Consider the following 22,049-nt stretch of genomic DNA (forward strand, 5'->3'; position numbering starts at 1 on the left):
TTCGAATAAAATAAATACCCTTATCTCTTATTTAGTTTTGTGTTCTTAAACCCAAATTTGAGACAATTCCTGGACAGTTTTAATAAAGTAGCTCCTTTTTGCTATATATACTTCCATTTAACATTAAATAACATTACAACTAAAATTATCATGTTTAATGGTCTTACCTTTAGCTCTTTATATAGTAAATTTGATTTTTGCAAAACTTAGTAGCTGTTTCTTTCTAACCGACGGAAAACGAGCAAAAACCTACCATATTCAGTGTTGTAAATATCATACCTTATACAAACCTTTAATTTTAAACTTACTAAGATTTCCACTAAAGATGATATTTTAGAAGTCAGAATCAATGTTAATTTTAACATTCGTTTTTTGGCTTGGGGACAATTCCTTCTATCTTTTAATGGAAGCCTTGAGCAGTAGCTACCTCGAAACCCAACAAGAATGTAACCATAGGTAAGGTAACTTGAGCACTATTCTTGCTTTTGGGTTTTGGCCAACTCTAGCAGTGGCTGTTTCTTTCTGTGCGAAGGTAAAGCCCATGAGCGTGAGCTCGAAATTGACCCGCAGCCGTTGGCCATGCATCTGGAATTTATTACGGCCTGGCATTTGCATATTTATGAATAATGGAGGATAACCAGTGTGGCCAAGAGCATGTCCAGAATTAAGGCCCTGGGGGAGGGGCAACGGGAGGCAGAGCGACCCCCGACCTCGCCAGCCCTTCGACTTTTCCATTTCTATAACCTTTGCATGCCACTGAGATCCGCGGAGTGTGCGAAACTGATATTCCGAAAACGCACACAGGCAGCCTGGAACCAATACCATTACCGACTGCGGTATTAGCAAATGTGTGTGCACACTCCAAGACATTGGTCACGAAAAGCGGAAATGCTGATAAGGAACTTCAATGTTTTTTTATTTCGTTGTCGTGTTTAATGTCTTTTTGTCGTGCTTAGTGTCTTTAGTGGTCTCTACTCCCAGCACCCCGGTGCTTGAGTGTGTGCGGAGCCCGCCATATAATCTATATAGTATAATACTTAGTAGCGATTTAGTCAGCCCAGGGAGTTGGGGGTGGTGGTGGGGCAGTCATAAGTCAAGTGGTTGGCCCTGGGAAAATGGGAATTTCATGTAAATCGTTTTAGCGGGGAGTGGGTGGAGAATGATGAAATTGGGCGGAGCACCAATCACTTTCATAGATTTAATATTTGAAAGAAAATAAAAGGGTAGTTGCATAAAACTTCAGTTCAGAGCTGGGAAAAAATGTAAGAAATCTGTTGAGGACAGCAAAACTTAATAGAGATTCACCAGTCTTCATTTTATTTGAGAAACACGAAGCTAATTTGAATTGCCCTCGTAAAAGTCACATAAAGTGGAGCGTAATTCATAATTCACCCATAATAGTTTCGTATTTGTCGATTTTGGTTGTTCGTAAACAAAAATCCCGGATTCAAGTGGCGGTTAGTGCTCGTCTGGCACTCAGACAATCCCAGCCACTTATCGAATTTCACACTCGATTTGTTCTAGGCGATGGATGATGAGTTTCTCAAGAGCTCCGAAATGAAGACTTGGCGCAGCTTCCTTTGAAGAAGAAACCGATAAAATCGATGAACTCTGCGACAACCGCATAGTTGAACAGAAATAAATTGAAATTTATGCGGTCGTAACAATTAGGAAGAAGTCAAGTGTCGCAGCGAAAGGGCGCACTCTCACTTTGGATGGGAAAGTTATCTTTGGGGCTGGATAAACAATTAGTTATCCTACGGGCTATGTTATCTATAAGCCTAGTGCTGCAATACTCCCTCGTAGCATGCACGCGACTTAAGCACACACTCACCTGCCTGGGAAACTCCCCCTGGATATCATCGTAATTGGATTTAAAGCCTAGGCCTAGTTCCACTCCTTTTGTGTTCGTGGAAGGGAAACCTGCAGCGAAGTTCACCCGCGGGCATGTTTAATTTAATTTCTACGTATTTAACCCATAACCAAGCCAAACCAGCAAAAATATGGGAAGTCGCTGCTGGGAATGCCCTTCAAAATGTAATATAAACTTTCCAAAAAATGTATAGAATAAAGCTTCTTATTATCCTGTAAACTTTATCTAAAAGATAATGAATTCTATCATTTAAAATAATATATTTTTTATCATTTTTGTAATAACAATTCAACTTTGATTATTATAAACTTTGGTTTATAAGGTATCTCCTGCTAAAAGAATTATGATATTTTATTAAACCTTTATAATATTTAAAACTTTTAAAATATCTTCGTTCAATACTCATAACAAAATAAGTGTTAAAATGCATTTTACCAGTAAAGTACCCTTCGTGAGAGTAATACCAACGGAAAACAAACCAATCCGTACTGTAGCTGGGGAGGGGTTCGGGGCCAGAACAATGAGGGATTGCAGGTTGCCCAAGCCCGAAACGCGTTTCACTTTAAAAATTTATGCAATTATGAGCCGCAAATATTATTATGTAAACATACAAATACAAGCTGGTGGGGTGGTCGGCAAATGAGCAATGTCCTGCCTATTCCGTTCATGTTGTGGCAACATATTGATAGACAATAATTTGTCTTAATGAAATTTTGCCTTTATTTATGAGATGGCCGAAACGTGTAGGAAATCTTTCACAGCCCGAGGAGACGGCGTTGCTAGGAAAACAATCTGTGCCGGATATTTTGAGGACCAACCTTGGGGCAATTAGTGAGGGTTGGGTTTTGTGTGGTACTTTGCCGGGGATTGTTATTGTTGCCGTTCAGGTTGCTGTCTTTCATGTCCTGTGCATAATTTATGGCTCCAGCCACCCACTTTGGATTCTGTCTGGATCTCTGCCGCCCGACCCAGGGAAGCCCCGTTCCAATTATCAACAAACTTTTCGAGAAAAGAACTGAAATCTGTGGTGTAATTGCTTTTGGTTTCTCACCTTTTGTCGAGAGTCCGAGCGAGTTTTCCACACTGGGAAAACGAAAAGCTCTGGAAACTGGTAATGGGGCTTCCCCGCTGCGTGTGGATAGGTTTTTTTAGTTGACAAAAAGGAGGTGAGGTTCTGAGAGATTTTCCAATATCAATTGAAATTAAATTGAATTTTAAATTGGCCAGCGTGGCCAGGAGACATTGTCGATTTGTGCGGGGAAAGCCAAAGAAAAGTGGGCGTATGTGGGTTGATATGGGCGTGGCTTCAGGTTGGCCACACTTGTTTGTGACAGCCCGAGAGGGCAATAAAGCGAATGAGAAATGTGTAATGGAGTGGGAGTGAAAAGGTGGAAAAGTTTCATGTCAGACTACTTTTATAAAATTGGAAGTGGAAAAAATCACGAATAGACCCAAGTGAACAGCTGAAAATATAAAATAATTTAATGCTTGCTAAAATTTTACAAAGGTTTGTTTTAAGCTTTTGCATCCTATTTAAAAAAACGCAGTTACGTTGTAAAACCTAGTTTTCCTTACAGTAGTTTTCATCAGCTCGAATCCCACACTGCTCCCTACCAACCACCAATAAGGGGCTTCGAGCTCGAAGACTTGACAGCAAAACGCCTCCCGACCGCCCTCAGTTAGTTGCACACCGAACAAAAGTAAAAGTAGGCATCACAATAAGGACTCTGCATCGCTGGGCTGCATCCGAAGCAGGAGCACACAACGTATCCTATATCCTATGTTCCATATCCCATATAACGAGTACTTCGCATCCCATTCCGTTGCCTTTGTTGGCTCGCCATTGTCGACTTAAATGCACAATTTGCGCATGAAAAGCACGGATTTAGAGAGGTGGAAGGAGGCAAATGTACACTGTAAAAAAGATAGGTATCAAAAGACTAAACCAATTTTAGCATATAATCACAGTCATGATTTATAAAGCTATATAGAAGTTGCTATGCCAGAACTCACTTTTAACCTTTTTTTGTTATTATTTTACATTATTTGGTATATTGACAATAGAAACTTTATGATTTATGATCTGGAACGCTGAAAAAATGGATAAGCAATAATACGACATTTGAGATAAATTTGTAAAAGTGTCGTATAAAAAAACTGCAGACAATATTTTGCATAAGATATAACTTAATTTAAAAGCGACTCCACAGAGAAAAGCTCATCATAAAAGAAGTATTTTTTTGGATTAACCTATGAAAAAGGCATAACTTAAATTTACCTCTTAATAATTAAACGATCCTGAAAAAAATAGTATAATAATTTTTATATACTTTGTAAAATGTATTGCTTAATATTTTGTTTTTGTGTGCCGATACACACACTCACACTCTGGCACATTCAATGTACTTCCGGTGGCGGAACAGGAACAGGAGCGACTGCGATGCCGCGACTGGATTCGGTTTGAAGTTGCTTTCAAGGCCCTTTGACAGACGCAGCGACGGATAATACACACTTAATTGCTCAAAATGATGCGATTGTGGAGCGTTGCATATGCCACACACGCACACCACCACCCCAGCGCACACAGATACTCACTCACACTGGCGAAAGAGTACATATCACCCATCTGCACCACCCGATTAGCGAATGGAAAGCTCAGCTACAACTTTTTGGCGCGCTCAATTTAAAGCAGGCTGTAAGAACCGCAGAGGACGGGTGGCAAAGGGGTGTTTAGGGGGTGGTGGAGGGGGCTTCGCAAAAAGGGGGAGTTGCCCTGCTTATGTATTTGAGCCACAACAAAAGACACTCGAGAGCATATCATTGGCGTTTTGTGACGACCTCGCCGCACTTGAGCCCACATGGGCCACAGGCCATAATTGCATTTAAAGGTTTTGCACTCTGCTCTCGACCCCTTTCCCGCGACCTTTCCCACATGCGGTTGTGCGTACGAAAACATGCTAAATATGGTTCTTGAAGGGCAGCCCTGCGAAAAGAAGTTGGGCCAGTGAGGCTTGGGGAATGAGCTGCAGAAATAAAGCCATTTTAATTTAATAAAATTGTATTAGGTGCATTTTTAGTGAGGATATTTATTATAACTTTGAAAAATATCATGATAAATAAACGTAAAATAGCAAGCATCTTCCTCCGTGAGATACCATTTATCTCCTAAATTTTTTAGTATAAGATTATGAAAAAAAGTCTATCTATTGTATCATAAATATTTTATAGAAGTTTTAATATTTTAAAAACGAATAATATTCTAAAGTGCGAATACAAACTGATGAACTTTAGTTCCCTAAACTTAAGCATTCTTCCCTCTCCCAAAATATCCCGAGACGACCCACAAAAAAGCAACCGCATTTCTGCGTTTTACTCAAGAACCACTCCACTTCGGTTCAATTCTGTTCAGTTCGAACCACTCCACTGCGGAGTAGAACCCCACCCCCGTCCGAAAACCGCTGACCCTCTACGCCCCTGGGGCATCAATTGCCACTCGCCTTGCCATTGTTTCAATTTCCATGTCGATTTGGTTGTTTTCGTTTTGATGACCTCGCCGCAGCAGCCGCCGCAGAAATGGTCGAAATCTATAAATACTGGCAATCATCACGGGGTCTCATATTTTTATTGCATATTTTATAAGGATCCGAATTCGATGCAACCGTGAAGCAGAGGCAGCAACTTCGGAAATGCTGCTCCTGCAATCCAATTGTCATTCATGACAGCTGTCGATCAGAAATGGCGGCTGAAAAATATATCCGCAACAATGGGAAAAGAGGGGGGTTGCTTTTGATTCGGAACTCGAAAATTCTCCCTGTGAATTGAATTGAGTTCGTGGTTCCCTGTTTTTTTGTGTAATTGCCACCTTTTGTCAGGACGAATGTTTGGCATATTTTGTAAATTATATTCTCCGGCAAATCTATATTTGATTAGGCCATTTGCATACGCTTATGAGAGGTCATGTGATATGATATATCATATAAGAAGTGATTTATGCAAATCCTTGGACTGATAGAGATGTTTACAAATAACAGAGAGAAATCTAGTTTGATTGGAATATAATTTAAGGGGTAGCTATTGACAAACCAAGGTAAGCCAGAGATCAAAAATTGATTGACTTGAGTAGGGTTATAGATGAATTTGATATCGAATTAAACTATCTGTATTGATAGTTCGACTTCAGGCCACATAAGGTGTTATATAAGTCTTAATTTATACACTGATAAAAAAATTTTCTAGAAAAAGGAAAATACTCTTAAATTAAGAACTCTTTGGTTTTAGAAACTAGTCAAAAACAAATGTTTTTAAGTAAGGGCAAAATATTCTTTGATTAAGAACAATTGTCAATGGATTTTCTTTCCCTGCTTTAATCCGAAATTTACTTACAGTCAGGAACATAATTTTCTGTACTTAGGAACGTTTCTTCTGATTTTGATTACTAATCTGTTCTTAAATTGGGAAATGAAATCTTTACTCAGACTTCTATGTTTTAAGTTTGAGCTACCTAAAATTGCTTGCCAACTTTAAGGCGGTTATGTTTCTTATTCATAATTCACTTATCCACCGTGTTTCTGCCCACATCTCAAACCAGCTGAATATGATCGAATATCGTGTAAAGTCTCCTGGATTCCCCATCCTCCGGGCAATCAATTTCCATGCGTGTGTGGCTGCCATGTGGCGATGACATTGTCATGTGCCAAACAGGAAGCCAAAACACCTTTGCCGAGATGTCAACGCCCGTACATTGTCATCGAGTACCTACACTCAAATGTAATTCGCATCTGATTCGACTTTGTACACATTTCAACTGCTGCTGGCGGAGACATCCGCGACGGGAAATGTGCCGACAATTGTTTTGCAAGCGGGCGCAACTCCCGTGCAAAGTACTACAAATTCGGCAATCCGCCGGTTATCCTGTTGGCTGCAAAACATCTGTCGGATGTCATCGGAAGTTGTATCTGACGGCACGCCCCAAGCAAATTTACTCGCCAGTTTGGAACTCACAATTTCAGAGGCGTTGTCTGGGACTGAGTTGAAGTGTGGGCCTGGTCGCCCTCTTCCACATTTTCAACGCAAGCTGCTCGGGAACATTTCACGGCATTAGGGCGTGTGTCTCGGCAGAAGTTACGGATATTATTCATAATTTTCCAAAATGCCATTGTGACATATGTCGTCGGGGGAAGGAGCGGAGTTAGGGGTCCAAGGTGAGGGTTGTCCTTCAGCGGAAATCAGTTTTCAATTGCTGATAAAGACCAAGACTTGTTTTGACCATCAAAAGGAGATATTTAACAAAAAGTTACAGATTCACGAGAAGTAGCGTTGGAGTTACCGAAATGAAAAATAATAATAAAATTATTAAAGTGATGTAGCAGTAAAAAAGAATAAATAATATCACATGAAACCCTTGGAGTCTACGTATACCAGTTAGTAAAACAAAAATCAAAGCTTCAACAGTTCCTGCGGGCTTTCCTTGATAATGACGTGATAATTGCTTCTGTCTGATAAATCAGAGAGCGTCGTCCCATTTCGGAAGCCTTGCAACTGACACATTCCACGCCAATGAGCAAATACTGAGACACCGTTTATTTTCGTGGCAAAGTTCAAAGGACACCTGCGGAGCGGTTTTAATTGCATCGCACAACACCAAAAGTGACAAGGAATCTTTTGGGTGCTGAGGACCGCCTGGCGCTAGGAAACAAAGTAATTACAAGGCCCAGTACAGACAGAAGCCGATAGAGACGGGTTGAGTGGGTGGAAAAAAGAGAGTTCAGGACTCAACTTGATGATGTACACAAAGAAATCATAGTTACAAATGTCATTCAATAGTTTGTTTAAAGTTTTTAAAATTTGTGTGCTTTCTAAGGGGTATTTTGGTTAGAAAATATTTAGACTTTAAAGAAACATGAACAAATTTTTAATTATTATATTATATTTTAAAACCTTTAAATCTACTTTCCAAACATATTTTTTTTCGTGTAAAGCACATTGACAGCTGCCTCCCGGAAAAAGGAAAACCCGAAAACGCCACAACATTTATGCTTTGGCGCGGGGATGAGATTGCCGGAGAGTGCGAGAATTCTATTAGCACCGTCAAGGAAATCGCTTTTCCTAATAGCCATGTGCCACGTGTCCTGCGAAGCTCGAGTCCCCTGCTCAGTCGTGTGTCACGACCGAAGGACAACCGCAGCATCCTTCCCACTCCCGCTTCGAACTGAATACGATCTTTCTCCATTCCGGGCAAACAACACAATTGAAAAATTATAAAAATTTCGCACTTTCCAATTTCCCAAATACAGTTGAACGAATCCTCGTAACGAAAACCGGACGTCGTCCTGCTGCGGCTGCCCTGGAAGATACACTTGTTCTCAGAAAAGGACACGCGTCACAAGGATCAGAGCGGGGGAAATCAAATGGGAAAAGGGGGTGGCCAGACATCATCAATATTGCAGGAATCGCCCGGCAGATTGAGGCTGTCAAATAAGCGTAGCTAATGCGTATAAAGTGCACTCCGTCCGGATTCATCGAGGGTTGCCCGTAGCCCCATCCAGAAGTTGGCCTAATCACGCTAATAGCCGCAATTCATGCAAATGCTGCAGACAATAAAATATGCGTTGGGTATCAGTCAAGTCGGGAAAGTCAAGTAGCAAGGTCAAATGGCAAGGGCTATTGATGGGTGATTGGGGATGGGGCTCCGTGGTGCTTGAAAATATAATAAATACTGGCTTAAAAAGCTTTAAATTGAGTGATAATATTTTTGTAAGCTTGTTTTTCTACTTCTTCCCTTCTAACAATAAAATTTGTTATTCCCCTTCCACCTCAAATAAATATATGTTTGTTTTTTGCGCATCTCTGGTCTGATTTAATTTTTTCTACCAATGAGAATAATAATTTTTTCTTTTTCTGCACCACATGGGAATACCTAAGTCTATAGAACAGCTTACAAAACTAGCTTAAGCGAACCCTATCATGCCAAAGCAAATAACAACAACAATCGGCTCCCCAGGTCCCCATTTTTCTATGGGTGCATTTCAATAGGTATTATCCCTCCGTTTCAGGAGAAATGCATACCATTGAACTGCTGGCGATCGTTTTTCACCATGTTGTTGTACTTCCACTTTTCGGCACTCGAGGCTTGACTGCTCCAGGATCCCGATCCTGATGCCGAGCCACTATTCGTTTTGGAATGGCCCTGATCCTTCGAGGATTTGCTGTCCTTGGTGTTGCTGCTCAGGCACTTGTCGGTACGTTCAGTGTAGACCATTTTGTCTCTGGACTTTCCTTGGTTTTCTTTTTGAATAAGTGAAATTTCCTGCCGATTACACAAAGCTGCGCTTCCAATGCGTTTGTAGAGAAGTCAAGGTTCACGGTACAGTTTGCAAAAGGGTGAGCACTTTAAGTTCCTTGTTGTTGGCCGAGTTTCCCGTGCGAGATCCTTTCTTCGATGACAGATGTTTGCCCAATCTGTAGAAAATAAAAATATAATTTTTAAGTAAGACTGTTTTTAACAAACAATTGCCTTCTACCCACCTTGCTTGCTTCAACAATTTTTGTTTGGAATCCGTGTGGCTAATTTTTGGCATTGACACAAAACTTTTGCAAATTGCACATCGGATAGGAAAGAAAGGAAATTTTACGGCTCGCGCTCCGGACAGTTCAGCACCGATCTGCTCTGCTCTGGACTTTCTACTGGCCCTCTAGCGACATCCACAACTGGTTTAAATACGCCGTTCCGATCCGATCCGCTCCAATACGATCCGATCCGATCCGAGTGCACTGATGTCTGGCGGAGGAACTGCGTCACCGTTCTACGAGCAAGTAACGTTAGTGCCGGAGCACCAGCTGCAGGCACTTCCAAGCCGCCAGAAACTCCCTCGCACGGCCCCCGCTCACCTCCACCCCTCTGGTGACCTCAACTCAGCCTCAGTCTGAGGCGAACCCGTTCCAGCGGTCGACAATGCAAATTAGAGCTATCGAGCAACTGGTTTTATCAGCGAAATCTTTTGCAAACAACTCTGGTCAATGTCGAAGGGAGCCGACTATCCGATACCTTTAAAAATGGGTATAAAAATAGGGTATTTGTGCGGAATTAGCATTAGCTTTTAAAGATTGGGTTGATCATTCTGAAAGTAACTAGAGACATTACAAAATATTGGTATTTGTGTTATATTATGGTCCCCTATCTTTTGCAGAACACGCAGAACTCATGAGTTCTATTTTTAGACTTTACTTTTGAATCTGAAATAATAATTATTTAAGGTTTTCTATTTTTACTACGTATAAAATGATTATTTTTCGAGCTTTAAAATAAAACTTATGATGATTATGGTCCCTGATTTATATATATTATTTTTGGATAGGTTAGGATTGTGATACCAAGATAATATTTTTCCCAATGTTTATATTTCTTAAAACTTCGTGTTTAAAGGGTATAAAAACCACCCAAACCAAACCTGCTGCATATCACGTAGTCATTTCCTTTGTCTCCTCTCCACAAACATGATCATTATGATTCGTATAACGTTTGGAGTTGCCGGCCGGCGGTTTTTGACACGTCACCCAAATTCTCCAAAACAGGACATTTTCGCCAATCTCAGACAGCCTGAAGCCCTGGTAGTGGCACTTACAGCATTAATTGCTAGTAGGCAATATATGCCTATATGAATATAGATAAATACGTACATCACCTGATCACTATTGATATAGCGAATTATGCATGAACCGCTGATGAAAAGTCTTGGTTAAATTGCATCAGCCAATTCGATCAAGAAAACAACTCAAAAGCCTGTTGCCGGCTTATAGTAGGTATATTAACCTGTTGTCTATAGATATATAACAAACCGATCTGAGCTATGCTATAAACACCGAAAAAGGATGCAGATATTCAGAAATAGTATCTAAAAATAGTTCGAACTATTTCGAGCTCGTAGTGATCATTTAATTGATCATTGATATTTTGGATTCCCCCATTAGTTGAAATAATATGCATAGTTTAAATTATTTAAAATCTAGTTATACACAACTGCCCTTATCTTCTTATCATAGCCCGGGCAAAAGTCAACAGAATATCCCACAAAAACATTTTTATAGGTTTAATGACATTCAGGACCCCTCCAATACGCCATACCCTTCTCCCAAAAACTGGTTTACCAGCTCGAAAAAGTAAAATTCAATGTTGTACTTTGAACGTCTAAGACGCTGTTTTAAATGTCAAAATCTGCATTTGACTTTTGTATTATATACCCAATTTATATGTCTGCCAAATTTTAAGCTATACTGCAGTATGCAAATATGCCAGACACATGGTTCAATAATTAAAAAACTTGCCCAGACAGTGAACAAAGAAAGTAAATATAAGTATTTATGTATTTTTTCGACCCAAAAATTCCTAACCAAAAATCTATATAAAGTGCGGATTGCTCGATATGGAACACTTGGCTGAATGCCTTCGAGAAGCATGTTCCTCAGATCCTTGGGGGAAACCACCTGCAGCTTTTGAATCCAAAAATTCCCCACATGATTTGTTTATTTGTTTGGTGTTTGCGTTTGTTTACTCTTTCGCAGAGATGTTTACCGTTTTGGACCGTCAATGGAATAGCAAGTTTTCCATTCGGTCCTCCATTGACGTACCACGCGGTGGCGTAAACAAGAAATTTGGCACAAGCCTCTGACTTTGCATCAGAGGCGCCGAAAAACTAGTTTAACTTGAGCACGCTCCCGGCGCGTGATGAGATCAGCTAAATCTGGGCGGCTTTCTGATATAAAAGCACCACTATCGGTTCGAAATCCAACAGACTAAAGTGTGAAGGCCTAGCAGTCAATACCCAATCAGTGATTTTTCAAAAATACTTTCCCCAACGTTTATAAACAAATGTGTCAATGAAGACACCGGACACCAAAGCCAAGCTGCTGAATAATATAAGGTGAGGAAGGGGACACTTTAGGAAGAATTTCTTCTAGAAGAATTAAATTTTAAACTAAACATTAAAGTTTAATAATTTATCATCGCTAAGCATGCTCTTAAAAGTAAAAATACTATTATGTGACAAACTAATGTTTCCCTTCTTTTACATTTGCAGTCTATCTAAACATCTTTCTTCCAAGAAGGGCGGCTCTCGCACTAGTAACTGCGGCAATTGTCTGGAATTCTCCGTGCTCACGCGTCTCTCCAGTGTGCCCTGAATCCCCCACATCCATCTAAGCTCCCCTAAGCTCCTGTTGAAACTCGAAAGAAATCCCTGAAAATGGTTCACCAAACTCGCACACCCAGCAAGGCCATCCCCGCCAAGCACCTGAGTCCCATGAGGACCGTGGAGGGTCTGGGCGGAAAGTACGCCGTATCCAGCAGTCCGGCGGATAGTTTCCTGCAAAATACGAGGCTCACGGTTCAGAGCGCCTCCCGGCAGTCGGCGGCCTTCAAATACAACCAGATGGTCACCAACGATCGGGAGCAGTTCAATAACCTGCACTTCTGCTAGGAAGCGGTTGGGGGTTCGACACCCACCGCCTGGAGAGACCGCACTGGAGGAGAAAACATCGCTATGATGGCGACTATTTGTCACATTACATAAATGCAATAAATTCATTTATAAAATTTCCACAAATTAATTGAGTTTCATAAATCGCAGCAGTCACGTGCTGGGTGGACGGGGGAATTTATTTATTGCAATTTTTTTTTATTTTGCCAAATTAAATTACCCCAACTAAGCCTGCGAGCATTCGTCGCCGTCATTTTTCATTGTTTGCGGCTGTCTGCCTCACTTTGTCATATGCAAATGTGGCTGTGCGATTTTTGCACATTTGATATTCGGTTTTTTTCCACATGCGGGCGCCATATTTTTACATTAGCGCCGAATCAAAAGCGTTAAGGTTCCAACATTCGTTTGCTGGGATTTGCATAAATCTTGGTTGGCTTTTGCATGTTTTTTAGGCTTTGCAGGTGAGCCGAATGATGGAAAAAGACAGGGGTATCATGGAGAAAATATGGATTCTAAGGAACCTAAATCGCTTTGCAATGCAGCGAAAGTTGTTTTCCCTAAGTCGATGAACTTGATCCACTTCTTAAAACAGGAGTTTTCTATCTTTCTAATTGGGTCAACAAAACAATTCGTCTAATGAATCTAAGCTTAGAAGTAGTGTTGAGTTAGTTTTGTTTTAATTGAGGTTTCCCCAGACTACCAATAAAACTTCCCCAAAATTCCCCATGCTTGTTAAGTATCGTCAAAATTATGCAGAAGCTCCGCAAAGAACTGGAAGCATCTAAAGTCTCACCCAAAGTGACTTAATTAGTATTCAGAGGTTCCTCATCCCTTAGAAGAATAATATCACCACCTGCCCCACCAACTAGTAGAAAAAAACACTAAACACTCCAGACTTGTGGCCCAGTAATTTATGCAAATAAGTAGACTAGAATGCTAATTTAAGCGTTCACAGCGAACTCGTTTCGGGTTGAATATATGCAACATATGCTTGGCAGATCAGCTGACTGCCCCGCGAACTAGTTGAGCTGGAAAATGATTATCAAATCGAAGACGATGACTAAACTGTTGCCAGGCCGAGGAACCCACAAAGTCAGACATCATAATTTCCACCCCGTGAGATCACAGATTTTTGGGTATCACAGTTGGCCGAATCGGACGCATTAAAAGACAATCTGTTACATCGAAAGCGCACAAATCATCGCCAGCCGCAGAGTTTTATGCCCCAAAAACATTTTTATTATTCCACTAAATTAAACGTTCGGCGAGGATTGAGTTATATAACAGAGGGGTGGGTGGTCTTCCAGGGGGCGAGCCAGATATTGTGTGTGTCCTTGTGAGCGATGCGTCGACAGTCATTAAATTATCACACATTTAACTTCAAAAACAATTCAAAAGTAGAGCCCAGAACAAAAGGCAACCCTCGACCCCCGAGGACTCCCCCTTTTTCCACCACCCACCACTCCTTCGGGTTCTTGGGAACTTGACTTTCACCCCCGCCAGAAGTGTTTTTGCTGCCCTGCCGCATTACAAGCTGAAAACATGGTTATTACATCAGTAAATTGCAGGCGGAGGCAAACGGGAGCTCTGGAAGGGAGTTCAAGGGGTTCGCGGGGTCACAGGGTTACTTGTGGGCGTTGCAAAATGGGCGATGGATGGATGCTGTCTTGTGATGATTATGACAGCATGACGACTTATCTGAAACGACCTACTTGCCACCCCCTCAAGCCGGCTATTATGTCTAATTTAGTTTTTGTTTCTGTTTTCGCAATATGTCGACCATTAGCAGGGGGTGGGCCTGGCGGACTGGGAGGATTGCCCGTGACGCTGCAATAAGTGACGATAAATCATAAACGAAACATCAATTCCAGCACTTGACCCTAAAAGGACTTCCCGTCGCGTCAAAATGGACAGCAATCTTGGCGCTCTCGTATCCTTAATATTTTTAAAGAAAGTAAGTGTGTACACTTTTAGACCGATCCGAAAGCCTTAGACAATACGCTCAAGCCCCATGTCCTGGTCACGTGTCCCCAACTTTGTTGCAAATTAATTAATTGCCAGGAAGATGAAGACGGCAATGGAGGAAGATTGATTAAGAGACAGCCACGATAACCCTTCGGTGCGGCTGTCAACTTATCTATCACGCCAACAGCCAAGAAGGTAGCACTTTTCCCCATAAACAGAAAGAAATACTTGAGCCTTTTAAAAAGATTAATATAAAATTTCGGTAAAAAGTTATATAAATCATTTTGTCATTTTATTATTTTTTTTTATTTCATTGCCCAATACTTACTCGGTATTTTAAAGCCAACTCGATTCCGTGTAAAAAAATTGCAGTATAAAACTTATACTTACTCATTTTCCTCTATGCACCGCCATTTTCCCAAATTTTCCTCTGACTATTTCATTCTGATGATTTATCGACATTTCTGCGGAAATCGCTGTGCCAAAAGCCAAAGCGAAATGAAACGTTTTCCGAGGCAGACAAGAGAGAGTTTTCGCTGGCGAAAGAGGGCAAGGGGTTTCGGAAAAGCGGCGGGGAGAGGTGGGGAAAATTGCAGGGGATCAGACTTCAGGTTCGTCCATGTTCTTGGAGCGGAAACGCAATCGGCGCACTGCCAAAAATAAATTGATTACTGTCACGGAAATAGCTACAACACACATATTCCGTGGGGCATGGCTGGCTCAACTTTGTTTGTTAATCGATTTATTCGAAAAGGCACGAAGACGCGACTTACTCGAAAATGTCTTAGTAAGCGGCTGGAATCACTGTGGAAATTCAGGGGCGTCAGTTTTATAGATCACGTGACATGGCAATAAACAGTTTGACCTGTCAATTAAAGACACCTGTAAGGTAAGGAAAATCGCAGCACAACTTGGGAGGGAAATGTCTTGAAACTTAAGGTGATGAGAAGACAGGCACGCACGCCATGTTCACGCTTTCAATTTGTGCGTGTACCCATGAGATACTTTTTCTGATATGGTTATAGGATTAGGCACTCGATTGGTTTTACCACCATTGATAACGATAATTTGATTAGACATGTGATTAAAGCAATTAAAAGGGTGATTAGATATTTTATTATCATTGGACTCGATGCTGATGATTTACATTTCATAAATAGCCTTGAGCTAAATTGTTCAAAGACTCTCCTTTTTTAATCAGTTCAATAACAAATGGGCACAGATTTCTCCAAAGAACTGGAGCCCATTTATAGTATTTCCCCTCAACTATCTGACGGTAAAGTTTCACCTTTAAAGGCCAGACAAAACCTTAATCTCAAACCCCTCCACAAGAAAGAGAACAGAGCGATTGATTGGCGGTAACAAATGTATTAGAAACTTTCTCTGTATAATTTCCGCATTTGCAAGGAAAAACGGACACGGTTATATGGATACTTCACTTTAAATTGCACTTCCGTGCGAAAAATTGTTTATCGAAAACTTTCGTTTGCGTTTCCAGCCACCTTTTAACCACCTACCCTGGGTTTCATTTTCAGACAATGTGAATAGAGCGGCGTTCGCTGAAAATCCCCTTTCAGCCCGGCCCCATTCTGGCAGTGGCGTGTCGATAAAGTTTGCACCTATTGTCATTTTATTGATTTGTTATAAATTTCACACACTACACACACGCTTATCTTTTCATGCGCTTCTATTAAATGTAAATGACTGGAAAATGCCGCATGCCCCGCCCACAGTTCGAAACGGACACGCGCCGCCCCCACGAACAACCCTTTTTGCAGCTTATCTGCGAATTTTCAATAAGATTTCCTATCATTTTAAATTCCATTTTATTGCCAGTGCGAAATAAATGACCGGGTTAGAGAGCGGGAAAAGTGGGAAAGTCAAAAGCTTAAGCGTCTGAACGTTAAAATAAATTGATACCGGTAAAAGACTCTTTTTCAGCAAGGAGATTTTCAAGTGCGATTTTCTCACCCCCCTCCCAGACGCTTATCGATTTGGCAACACCTTGAGGAAAATCGGCAAGGGAGTGGAAACAGCTGCGGATGCCCGGGAAAATTGGGAACGTCTCGAGATTTTCTCGCCCATTCACACTTGATTTGATAATCTGTCGTAAATTGAAACTTTTCACTTGTGAAACGCTCACAATTAAGTCACACTTTTAATGACGTGACGCAAATATTAAACCGGAACACTCTGCCTGTGGAAAACTCAACCCCCTTTAGATTTTCCACCCCCTTGCAGCTGTTGACAGCGTCCAGTTGCTGGCTTTGTTTTTGTTGTGACTGCTGCGCTAATTAGCCGAGACGTGAAAATTTTTGCTTATTATTTTCCCTAAATTTTAACGACCTTCCTTCAAACGGAAGTTCAACCGTGCCCATTTGGTAGATATTTTATATGGTGCAACATTTTGAAATTAGTATCTCAAGAGTTACGGTTATTGTCAAAGTGAATTTTAATTAGTAAAATCCAAGTGCCGACTGAGAACAGCAAGTGACGAGGTCCGGAATAAACAGAGCACGTCGAATCCCTGATGACTTTCGGAGCTTGAAGATTGTCCGTAAAGTATATTAAGGTCGCAGGAAATTATTATTAGCTGATTAGCCTTGCCTAATTAAAAATAATTTAGAAATGGGGCAGCCCAATATTTAAAACCCGCAGTGTGGGCAGAACCTCCGAAAGTATGCTAAGAAAAAGTTTATCCGTTGACATGTTGGGTAATTCTACAGATAAGTATACTTTCATGTAGATATAGCACATGTGCTGCCTTGAACTTCTTGTTCAAATCAAATTTTTTTATCACTAAGGAAGATTACTAAATTGGAAATATATTTGTTATTTATGCGTTAAATAGTAACTCAGTAAACTTATCCCAATTAATATTACTTTTGTACTCTCAATTGATATTGTTTAAATCTCGCATTAAAATAGGTGTGTAGTAGTAAATATATCTAAATTATTATTAATCTTGTACTCTCAATTCTTATTGTGTTGCATTATTATCTCGCATTAAAATAGGTGTGAATATAGATATTAAAATGCAGCTATAACTGTAAGAGCAGAAAACTCGTTAAGCTAAACGTTAGTCATCCAAAATCACGTAATTACTCTGTTAGCTCGTTCCATTGTTATTCTCATTAATCGAATCGCTTGATATAAAATCCCCTTCAGTCTTTGCACTTGCAATTTCGATTATATAATCTGCATATTCAGCCGGCCCTCAAAAGGTATACTTCACTCCCCTTTCGCATATGCCCCCCTGATTTGGCAATCTAATGGCCTACCGCAAATTGCTCATGACTTGCGGGGAGTATGTGTCGGATTCTTTGGGTTTCAGTGTATATATCGGAAAACTCTGTCACGGCTAGGAGTAGGAAAATGCGACAGGGCAGTTTGCAACTCACGGCAGTTGCTGCTAGCCAAGTTGGCTCTGAGCCGCTGTTGCCTTGGCTTTCAGTTGATCGCGGATCGTGGTTGGGACCAGTTGCATTCTAAACTCTTATAAGAAGTCAGGAGGTCTTAGGGGATATCTCTGGTACTTTGAATGCTATTAAAGCTGTGCAGCCCACTAGAAACACACATTTCAGAATTTTACAACCATTTAATTACCCCGAAAATTGCTTTAGCAAATTGTTAATCAAGCAACGGCAATCAGCACATACAATGTTAAAAATGGTTTACTCCGGAAAAAAATGTAACAACGAATCATAAAAAAGAATTAAGAAAGGCGATAAAATTCTTAACCCAAAAACATAAACGTTATTAAAAGACCATTGCTTAGATAACAGATTGTTAAAATGACAGTGAACTAAAACAAGTTAAAGTCGACGGCAACTAATCAAACAGTGTAAACAGAAAATTGCCAAATTAAGTTTCCAGCCGAACACCATAATTAAATAACTGGGTGGACACCTCTTAAACGCGAAAACTTTGTAAGAAACGCTCGTGAAATCTGTCGCCTAAAGGTCCAAAAGACAATTGCCAGTCAAATTCCGGTCACGATCATAGCATATTCTTGGATACAAAGTTGCAAGTGCAACCAAGCAGCGCTGCAGATACAAAAGTATCTGAAACACCGAACAGCAAAAGCCACCTTTTGTCTTCTCAGAGTTAACTTTGATCTTTGTGCAGACCCCGAATCGAATCGAGTTGCATATTGGGCTCCACACAAACTTATTTTAAAATAATTTCAATAATTAAAAACCCAATTTTTGGATTTTTTCTCATTTTACATTGCCTTAATTATTTGCATATTCACATGTTCAAGTGATAGCGTCGACACCAATTAATTTGTCATTACTAGCTATCTAGCTCTAGATCTAACCTGCCCCTGTTTAATAAAGTGCTCATTTTTACCGGCAGGCAGAAAAATCTGTTGGTCCTATGATATCAAAAATATACTAACTGTGATATATATTTTTATTTATGCTCTTTGTCGCTCACCCAGCAAGTAATTTGCGATGCTGCTGCTCCCTCTGTTTCTGTTGACCTTTTCTTCGAGACCGGAACCCAATGGAGCGGCGCAAATTCTGGGCTTGTTTCAACATCCCGGCAAGAGCCACTTTGACTTCTTCAGACCCATGTTTTTGGCCCTGGCAGAAAGAGGCCACAACATCAGCATGTATAGCTATTTTCCACTGGAGAGGCCAGTGGCCAACTACACCGATTTTGTCTTCCAGGGAATGCCTCTTCTCACAGACATTGTAGACCTCAAGGTAATTCAGAAGAGATTTGCGAAAGGATGACTGCACATACTAAACATTTCATTACAGAACTTTGAATCGGAATGGAAGCCCCTGGGACTGCCCTTCAAGGTGCCCACATTCTTTATGCTTAACGATTGGGGCCTCAGATCCTGTAGAGTGGCTCTTAACTCCCCACTCATTGCCCATCTGCTCGAGTCCCCCGTTCGCTACGACGTCATAATCCTGGAGCATTTCTCCAACGACTGCATGGCAGCGGTGGCCCACCTGCTGAAGGCTCCTGTAATCGCGTTGAGCAGCTGTGCCATAATGCCTTGGCACTACAAACGCATGGGCAGTCCGTTCATTAACCCCATAATGCCCATGAATTTCCTGCCCTACACAGATGAGATGAGTCTGATCGATCGACTGAATAACTTCTTCCATTTCCACACCGTGAATACGCTGTACAAGTGGGTACTACGTTTTCTTACGTTCAGAATGTATTTCTTATCTACTTCGATTTCCCTTGAAAAGTGTGATTACCCAACCAGCCACCGATGCGCTGATCAGTGAGAGGTTCGGACCCGGACTGCCACCCATCAACGAGATCGTGAAGAATACGAGCCTGATGCTGATCAATCAGTATTATGCCCTCACCGGACCGCGCCCCTATGCTCCGAATGTGATCGAACTGGGCGGGTTGCAAGTGGGTCCACTGAAACCGCTGCCACAAGTGAGTTCATGATGTATTTAGTACGTTTCTTTGCTACACCTACAATGTTTTGACTTATAGCTAAGAAAAACAAACCATTTTCCTTTGTCTTTTATAATCAGTTAACCCGTTTGTGTAAAGGTCGTCAAACTCCTTATCAAATATCACCAGTCATTTTATTTCGTTAAGTAAACGCAGGAGTCCAAACAGAGATAGTATGGGCAACATTTGAAATCTTTTTGGATTTTGTAGCTATAAATATGTACATCTTTAATTATGCGAATTTAAATATAGGTTTAACTGGTGTGGTTTTTATTTTCTTCGGCTATGCCCCTCTGCTTTTCGCAGATAAGCAAATTTTGATCCAATAATCAGTGACAAAAATAACATATTTTATGATAATTCCCTGACGCATTTTAAATAGATGTGCAAATGCTTCACGTTTTTTTTTTTATTTAGGTCAACATTTGGACGCAAGCCCGCTGCCAAAATGTGTTTGTATATGTTTGTTATACTTTTAGATCATAGACATTGACACTGCAGACACTATGACTACAGTATATCCAGTGGCCTGGTGCTCTTAGATAAGTCATATTCCTTCCATGTTGGTTTATCTTTAATTATCGAAAGCCTTAGTTTGAATGCTTTTTCTTTACTTCATATTATTTAGTCATTATAAATACATTTAATCTCTTTCAGCACTTGTTAGATCTTTTGGACCGCTCTCCCAATGGAATCATTTATATTAGCTGGGGGTCCATGGTGAACACTAACACACTACCTTCAGCTAAAAGAAATGAGCTTTTCCAGAGCATTTCCCAGCTGAAGGAATACAACTTTTTGATGCGCTGGAAAGGTGAAAAGTCTCTGGACAACGAAAAACCCTTCAACCTCTACACCTTCGACTGGTTGCCCCAAAGAGATCTGTTGTGCCATACGAAGGTCAAGGCTTTTATTACCCATGGAGGTCTTTTGGGCACCACTGAGGCGGTTCATTGTGGGGTTCCAATGCTAGTGACACCTTTCTACGGAGATCAGTTTCTCAATTCCGGCGCCATAAAACAGAGAGGCTTCGGAGAAATTGTTGACTTCAGTAATTTTGATGCGGATCACATAACCAGGGGACTGCGAGTTATACTGGATAAAAAGTAAGGGATTGCCAAGAAATAATCGATACTAGAATAGAATATTTATTCGTTTAATTTTTTATAATTTTGTCTCTAATTTAACTAGACTAAATAAGTTAATATTTAAATTGCAGATTTGCAGACAATGTTCGCCGATCCACTGAAGCGTTCCGGCAGCGGCCCACTCCCCACTTTGAAGACCCTTTAACATGTCACATGGACAATATATTATCGTTTCCTAATTAATTTAAACTTGAGTTGCTTTGCATAAAATAAACGTATCGAAACGCATAATTAAAGTTACGCCATAAAGCTTTCTGTGAACGAAAGTTCAATAAACCATAACTGATACTGAGAATGGCTTTCACTTTTTAATTTTTATTATCAGTTCAATCATGAGTGTCATTTGTATTGTCATTTCAAAACAAATTATAAACTCTCTGCAATTAAAAAGTCCCTCTCATTAGTTTTTAATTTCTAGTTTTAAAATTCAACGAGGAACAAAGCTTAGTGTGTGGTCCAAGTATGTTGATAACCTAGTTTTGTGGGGCCTGAATGGAAAATTTTAAAAGTTCCAAATAGTATTACACATGGCGATCACAACTACTCGCACTTTCCGCATACGTTCCAAAACGACGAAAACAAGCCCATATCGATCCAACGCAAGCACCAGGGAACGCCTTGAAGCTAAACATGTGAGTATTGGCTGATTAAACAGTCGCCAGACACGTCTGAGTTTTTGTTTCTCAATTTACTTTCTACAGCCGGTAGTTGGGTCTCGTGCGCAAGGGCAAGTATTCTACACTCTCCCATTGTTAATCTCAAGTCCGCTCTCTCTATATGCACCCCCGGGCTTTCCTTCTGAAAGTTAGTTACGTCGAAAGGCCGAAAAAAGCTTCGGCAAAAGATCGGTGTTGTCACCCATAGGCTGAAAATATTCAAAATCTAGCTAAGATTCATAAAGTATTAAGAACTCAATGGATGAAGTGATACCCATTGGATAAAAACTTCAAATATTAATAATTAGTCTTAAAACAAATTTATTAAAAAATATATTTATTACTTATAAACTAAATGTTATTTTCATAAAAAACATTTTTTTCAAAAGTGTTAAAATATGTCTAGTAGTTTTGTATTTGCATATTTTCATTTACTTGAATCACTTTTAGTTTCATTTTACCAATTCCTAACAAACGTTACAAATAATGCGACGAAAAT

At 40.4% G+C, this 22,049-nt stretch overlaps 6 protein-coding genes and 1 long non-coding RNA gene across 9 annotated transcripts; 3 read left to right on the top strand and 4 right to left on the bottom strand.

Annotated features, from left to right (window-relative positions):
* Window positions 1-3,087: 3,087 nt before the first annotated feature.
* On the bottom strand, window positions 3,088-3,276 carry LOC108033268 (uncharacterized). The gene has a single exon (XM_017107534.1). The coding sequence runs from the start codon at window positions 3,274-3,276 to the stop codon at window positions 3,088-3,090; it is 189 nt and encodes a 62-aa protein (XP_016963023.1).
* Window positions 3,277-3,329: 53 nt separating this feature from the next.
* LOC127010689 (uncharacterized) lies at window positions 3,330-3,965 on the bottom strand. The gene is made up of 2 exons (XR_007763406.1): window positions 3,887-3,965; window positions 3,330-3,787 (listed from the first exon to the last, which is right to left on the bottom strand). It is a non-coding gene; the product is annotated as an uncharacterized LOC127010689 (long non-coding RNA).
* A 4,736-nt stretch (window positions 3,966-8,701) lies between these two features.
* On the bottom strand, window positions 8,702-9,131 carry LOC108034356 (uncharacterized). Its single transcript, XM_017109243.2, has one exon. It carries the CDS (start codon window positions 9,129-9,131, stop codon window positions 8,922-8,924), a length of 210 nt encoding a protein of 69 aa, XP_016964732.1. The 3' UTR covers window positions 8,702-8,921.
* Window positions 9,132-9,182: 51 nt separating this feature from the next.
* Window positions 9,183-9,566, bottom strand: LOC108034357 (uncharacterized). Its single transcript, XM_017109244.3, has 2 exons — window positions 9,398-9,566; window positions 9,183-9,331 (listed from the first exon to the last, which is right to left on the bottom strand). The coding sequence occupies exons 1-2, from the start codon at window positions 9,448-9,450 to the stop codon at window positions 9,232-9,234; spliced, it is 153 nt and encodes a 50-aa protein (XP_016964733.1). The 5' UTR covers window positions 9,451-9,566; the 3' UTR covers window positions 9,183-9,231.
* A 2,058-nt stretch (window positions 9,567-11,624) lies between these two features.
* Window positions 11,625-12,095, top strand: LOC108033381 (uncharacterized). The gene is made up of 2 exons (XM_017107701.3): window positions 11,625-11,790; window positions 11,947-12,095. The coding sequence occupies exons 1-2, from the start codon at window positions 11,747-11,749 to the stop codon at window positions 12,047-12,049; spliced, it is 147 nt and encodes a 48-aa protein (XP_016963190.1). The 5' UTR covers window positions 11,625-11,746; the 3' UTR covers window positions 12,050-12,095.
* A 16-nt stretch (window positions 12,096-12,111) lies between these two features.
* LOC108033380 (uncharacterized) lies at window positions 12,112-12,471 on the top strand. The gene has a single exon (XM_017107700.2). The coding sequence runs from the start codon at window positions 12,112-12,114 to the stop codon at window positions 12,343-12,345; it is 234 nt and encodes a 77-aa protein (XP_016963189.1). The 3' UTR covers window positions 12,346-12,471.
* Window positions 12,472-17,747: 5,276 nt separating this feature from the next.
* LOC108033267 (UDP-glycosyltransferase UGT5) lies at window positions 17,748-21,092 on the top strand. Of its 3 annotated transcripts, none has more exons than XM_044094421.2 (6): window positions 17,748-17,842; window positions 18,755-19,022; window positions 19,080-19,462; window positions 19,527-19,725; window positions 20,404-20,852; window positions 20,966-21,092. In XM_044094421.2, the coding sequence occupies exons 2-6, from the start codon at window positions 18,768-18,770 to the stop codon at window positions 21,075-21,077; spliced, it is 1,398 nt and encodes a 465-aa protein (XP_043950356.1). In that variant the 5' UTR covers window positions 17,748-17,842; window positions 18,755-18,767; the 3' UTR covers window positions 21,078-21,092. The 3 variants fall into 3 exon arrangements, with proteins under 3 accessions (XP_043950356.1, XP_043950357.1, XP_050741278.1); XM_044094422.2 differs by lacking the exon at window positions 17,748-17,842 and adding an exon at window positions 17,865-18,034; XM_050885321.1 differs by lacking the exon at window positions 17,748-17,842 and adding an exon at window positions 18,654-18,665.
* The last annotated feature ends 957 nt before the right edge of the window (window positions 21,093-22,049 follow it).

This window comes from Drosophila biarmipes, chromosome 2L, assembly GCF_025231255.1.
Source record: "Drosophila biarmipes strain raj3 chromosome 2L, RU_DBia_V1.1, whole genome shotgun sequence".
Taxonomy (NCBI): domain Eukaryota; kingdom Metazoa; phylum Arthropoda; class Insecta; order Diptera; family Drosophilidae; genus Drosophila; species Drosophila biarmipes.